We start from the raw sequence: 6,301 nt of genomic DNA on the forward strand, positions 1-6,301 counted from the left end.
TTCAAAGAACACTTACAGAAGTTTCCTGACTGTGATGGTCCACTGGACTGGAATCAGCATGGAGAGGAAAAACGAGGCCTGGCATGGATCCTTTCAATTCGATGTAAGAAGTGCCACTATACCAGTCACCGAGAAAAACTTTACGAAGAGGTGAGAAGATCTGGAAGGGGACGAAGAGCTGCACAGATGAATGTGGCCATGGCTGTCGGTCACCTGGGTACCAGTCTTACAACAGAGGGTATGCGTGGTATGCTTCTTGGTGCAAATATTGAACCTGCGTCAGCCGCCAACATGCAACAGACCTGCAACAAAGTGGGGAAAATTATAACCGATGTAAATAAACAAAGTATGAAGAAAATTCAGCAGAATATTCAAGAACTTAATGAAAAATAAGGACTTCCGGATACCCCCATCAGAGCGGAAGGAGATGCTCGGTACAATAATGCCACCTTCAGTGCCATTGGGAAAACCCCATTCCAAGCTGCCACCCAAGTGACGTAAACCGTAAGTGAAAATGTAACTCAGAGGAAGAATGTGGTAGCAGTTTTCTGTGGGAATAAACTATGTAAGAAAGGCGCACACCTACGCAGCAAAGGAAAAGAGGTTACCTGCCCAGGACATGAAGACTGCACTGCAACCATTCCTCCGGAGACCACCATTGGAGACGAAAAGAGATGGGCCGCTAATTGTGTTGGTGAGTTACAGAGTGATGACCGGCCTCTAGTAATATCCCATTTTACCAGTGATGGAGACAGTGCCGCTGCATCTGGTGCATCTGAAAAACAAGGACATGTGATTGAAAACCTTAAGGACTTGCGTCACTTCTTTGACTCTCAAAGAAAACAGACTGCTAAGGCTCCATTCAGCAGTCACATGTTTCCACTAAGAACCAAGGCCATAAGAGAATCCATGCAGCGAAGATTTGCCTTGGACCTGAAGCTTCGATGCAGGACAGAGTACAAGAATTGCTACAAACACTACTCCGGCGACTTACCTTTGATGAAGCATGCTATGTCTACTGCGGTTGGTTCCCTCATAAACTGCTACCAGGGACAGTGCGGGAAGTCCTGTCAACTCTATTCCTTTTCCTGTCGTGAACTGAAAAGCAATAAGTGGAAATCTTCAGTGTTGCCTAGTGACTTTGAATTAAACATGACAGAAAAAGACAAATGTTTGTTAAAAGACTTTATAAATTTGACTTTAGGACAAAGTAATCTTGATAGAATCAAATATCATACTTGTACACAAAAATCTGAATCTGTAAATAGGGCATATTTAAAATCAAATCCAAAATGTATTACAAGTAGTAGAAATTTTGAAAGTAGAATACATAAAGTTGTACACTCACTGAATAGGGGTCATGGAAACTCAACACTGGAACTTTGTGAATCTGTAGGGGCACCTGTTGTAAAAGGAAGTAGAGTGGTCCATCATCTAAAACAACAACAAAATAGACAAAATTACTTTAAAATGAAACAAAAACTGTTAAAATATAAATTTCAAAGAAAATACTACAGATCTAAAAGATATCAGCTGTACGATAAAAAATCTAAAGACACTTACAGTAAATCATTAACAGATCCAAAATTAAAAAGGAAGTTGTAAGACTGTGAAGGGGGGGGGGGGCATTGATGATATGTACATGTACATGCATTTCAAATGTATAAAATTTGTATTTAAAGTATATTTTGTGAACTATCTTACATGTAATAATTGTTTTTATGGTTTATTATGCATTGATTATTTTCAACAGTGTAAATGGGGAAAATGTGGACATTTGAATAATGTATTATTTATTGTATGTGTAAAATGTGACATTTTGTTATACGAGAGAGTCTGTACATGTAAAAATGTTATATTCTTTATTATTTAGCTCATTAAAATTATTTGAATTAAAAATCTTGTTTTTCTTACCTGTGTGATGAACACAACAAAGGTTTCAGAGGTATTTGGTAGAAATATGGGTATACGGGTGTCAAAACTGTCCGTTGGTGACAAGACTGCATGCCGCATTGTTTATCCGCCATTATTGATCTTTTCAAGGGGAGACAACTCCTGAAATCAGAGACATTTTAGTGAAAATGAGAGTTACCTGTTTCTCTTTAGGTCTCACACAAGGAAATAATTTCCCTATATATTACTATAAAACTTGAATTAAATTATTTAATTTATTAGACTCTCAGAAGAAAATTCATGAAAGAGAAAATAAAGATTAATGCGTAAACAAATATTTGAGATCAGAAAAAATATGCCTTATGCGGCTTTTAAGAAAGAAAATCGACAGTAAACATACCTACCCCGAAATGCACGTGGGATTCACATGTTGACAAACAGCCTACACACCATCCAGGAAGTTGCATCATGCGCACCTGAAAAAAGAGTTCCTTTTAATTCAGTGGGATAATTCTGCTAAAGAAATGATATTCCTAGTACATGAGTCCAATTTTAATACTGTAGGCCTAAAACAAATTGCCAAAAATGAAAAAAGAAAAAAAAAATTCTCTATATATATGGAACTTCAATTGACTCTAAGTTCATTTTGATTGGCTATTTCCTTGCGTAAGACCTTTAAGGGTAGGATAATGAAGCATTGTTTATTTTTTAATAGTAAATACCTTCTATGAAAAGGAAAATTTTTCTGCATTTACGGTTTGAAACGTTTAATTTATGCAGAAGATGAATCATTCATGATTTTATATTTTAGAAGTTGATTCTTAAAAATCCTACCTTATTAACATAGAAAGCAGTCAAACAGATGAAAAATACTATTACCAACCCGAGTTAAAGAGTCAAAATGTACAGAAAATACAAATTACAGAAGCTGTACTGTACCCATGTCTACGTTTCTGCCAAAAACTATTGCTTTCAAAAGAACGGATAAGAAGACAATTACAATTGGCAAGAAGATACAAAAATTCAAATGAGAATAGTTGTTATTTTTCAGCCATGAATATATCAAAGTTCTACCAATTGATTTGTGTGAATTATGTTTTAGTAAATGAACTAAAACTCAAATTATGTAAACAAATCCTTTTAAAATGTATTTTGTTATCTTGATACACAATATTTTATCATAACAATGTGACCTTAATTTGTGCGAAAAACCATGTGAGCTTAAAAAGTTTGTTGAGCTGTATATGCATATCTAACACTTCTGTATTTCATCTACTGTATACATATCTAAAAATTATAAAGAGTGCTCAAACATTACGAATTTTATCTCATACGTGTTAATGAAACAGCCCATTAGATAAACTTATGCTTTATCCACGGGTAGATGCTTTATCAGTAGCACTTCCTGTTTTGAAACGATCCCTCGCTTCAAGATATTATTTCATTGAAACTTTTATTTGTGAAAATTATTGCCCTTATAAAATGAACGATAAAGAGCAATGATATCGTTAAAAGCAAGAAAAAGACTCGTATATGTCAAAAAAGTGTCTTATTTTATCGAGGAACCTATATCGGCTTCTTGAAGACAGATGCCCCCCCCCCCTTTATATCGTTTTCGTAGAAAGTAAAGCCTAGCAGTTAAGTTTTTGTTATAAGATTCCTTTAACATCTTCAATAATGCTTTTTTTATATTATACTACGTATGCCTACCTAGTAATGTAGGTGTAACTACCATGGATCAACGATTAATCTACAAGTAGTTTTATCGAACTCGTTGAAATGGTGTATATTCGCTTGGCAAGTCTCGCGAATATATATAAGTTAACTTATTATTTATATAAAATACAAAGTAATAACCTTCATGTGACATGTATTATTCACATCCAATAATTGTCATTTCATTGATTGCGTTATGTGAAAAGTTTTAATTATGCACTGTTACAACGCACTTTGAAAAATTACGCACTTTGAAAAATTTTTTCAAAGTGCGTTAAGTTTTGGGACCAGGTTAACGCACTTTGAAAAAAATTTTCAAAGTGCGTTGAATTTGGGACCAAATCAACGTACTTTGAAAATTTTTTTCAAAGTGCGTTAAAACTGTTCATCATAATTTTACATCATGTACACATTTAACGCACTTTGAAAAAATTTTCATGAAACAAAAGGAATTAGACTTATATTTTTGAAATAGACAACAGTATTATCCCCTCGCAACGTATGATGGGATATAGTGATGCGATTATGTGTGTTATTACTTTATGTGTATATTAGTTTTTTCTGTGTGGAATTTACGTAATTTGTATCGGGATCGATGTCAAATGATTTACTGAACATGCTTTTCTGGGAAGGAATGCTCCGCTTTGCGGTGCCCTTACTTTGATATGTTTCTTTCTAAAAACTGATGGATTGAAGAAAACCAAGAAACGGAAAACGAAGAAAAAGACTGGCTGAATTAAGGTCTATCAGCTCAACTCTTTATCACTCCCACCCAGATATATCTATTTCTATAACTCGTTACCTTAAGTGTCAATGATATTTGAAAAAAGAGCATTCTAAACACAGTTTAAGCACTGTACAAGAAAGTCTGTAGTAAATAGAAATTTTGTTCTTTTAAATCTCAAAGTCTATTTACGTTCATTTTCAGGAAAATCAGAATATTAATTACTAGCTGTAAATTCCTTATTTTTCGCGAGTGTTTTTTTTTTATCGCGAACTGGCTCTTAAACGTCAAATCGCTAGAATTATAATTCGCGAATGAATTCGTTAATGAACAGATTTTACATAGATTTAAGCATCAGAAAAATAAAAGCGAGTAATATTTTTTTCGCGAGTGATGCTTCTTGCGAAATTACGCAGAAATTAATTCCTCCCTTATATTAAGGAATGTACAGTACCTGTCTGCTTTTCGTTGTTAATTTGACACCATATCTGATAATCTCTCTGTTAAACTCCAGGTTTTTAAAAACACAAGTTTTGCCAAAATTATAGAGTTATTTCTCTTTGGTATCCCAAATAAGTAAGGTTTTATGAAAATTCATATAAATATCTATAAATCTTTTTAGAATCATTCCAATATGTTAACTTTTGAGAATTGACTAAGAGATGGGCGGAAGAACAAAACTATCGTTCGTAGTTCTTTACGACATTGAATGTTGACCTTTTGACCCCGAATTCAAAAGGGGTCTTCCTAAGGCCACAGGGATTCTGTTATGTTAAATTTCATTGCAAATGTTCAAAGGTTGGCGAGGTATCGTGTGGAAACGAAAGCGTTACAGAAAGACGGATGGACGGACAGCTAGACGGACGGACTGACAGATAGACCCAAATTAATATCTCCCACTTTTCAAGCGGGGGACAAAAAGTATCAAATAGGTTCAAATGATAATTTATCATACCTAAGATTTGTAGGAATATTGACTAAGCCATGCAGAATTTATTTTTTCAAAGTGCGTTAATATGGTCGATATTAACGCACTTTGAAAAAAAAATTATTTTTTCAAAGTGCGTTAACCTGGTCCCAAAATTTAACGCACTTTGAAAAAAATTTTCAAAGTGCGTAATTTTTTCAAAGTGCGTTGCCACAATGCACGTACCTAGTTCTGTGTAACCCAGCTTCGTGCACATACATAACTTTACCCAAACTACAGTTTGGAAATTTTTAGCCAATCAGCGTGGCTCATCATCTGTGTCATCATTTTGATTCATTGTATTGAAAGGAGAAGCCACGCAAAAATTTTAAAGAAAATTACCCTCCATCCAACCCCAGAACTACCTCCTCAGTTTTTAATTATTTTCACATGCCTGGCCTGTCTTTTTTAGATAACCCACTTTTTTGTGGACAGGCAGGTTGTGTTTTGTAGGGTTTTGAGAAGTTTATCCTCATGTAATTTTAGGTTATGTTTGTTGGGGGTCAAATTGCATAATACTTATTGAATATAACACTTTGTTTGTCAAATTTTCTAGTCCTTTCTTATCCCCGTTATTTGTATCAAGTTTCATGTTCGTCATTTTTTGAATAAATGACATTTTTTCAATTCAACGCTGTGTTACTGGTTCTGCCTGTCTGGTCAAAAAACAAGCCTCGTCAACTTAGCAAGATATTTATGCAACCAACAGAACATAAATACCATTTTAACTCGTTGGATAAAACCAATATCAAATTACACAATATAGATATCCTCTATTTATACGTTGGATTCATTACTTTTCAATTCAATATAGTAGTATTATATTTTAAAGGGACAAAACAACTGATACATCTAAATTGGAGCCCAATTTGTTTTGTGGTCTTCCTTCTTGTCTCAGGGACAATGTTTTGAACAAAGTCTTTGAATCTACATTATCTGATTATGCTTTCAGATTTTCACGACTATTACAGTATGACCTTGTTAATCTTGGGAAGAGACAA

General features: G+C 34.3%; 1 protein-coding gene across 1 annotated transcript; it reads right to left on the bottom strand.

Moving 5' to 3' along the window:
* Positions 1-371: 371 nt before the first annotated feature.
* On the bottom strand, positions 372-2,836 carry LOC134255505 (uncharacterized). The gene is given in 5 exon segments (XM_062738035.1): positions 372-481; positions 609-775; positions 995-1,098; positions 1,349-1,434; positions 2,833-2,836. Coding segments are annotated over 5 exon segments (471 nt in total).
* Between the last annotated feature and the right edge of the window lie 3,465 nt (positions 2,837-6,301).

Source organism: Saccostrea cucullata, unplaced genomic scaffold (genome assembly GCF_032062105.1).
Source record: "Saccostrea cucullata isolate Sc308-1 unplaced genomic scaffold, CSIRO_AGI_Scuc_v1 ctg3239, whole genome shotgun sequence".
NCBI lineage: Eukaryota > Metazoa > Mollusca > Bivalvia > Ostreida > Ostreidae > Saccostrea > Saccostrea cuccullata.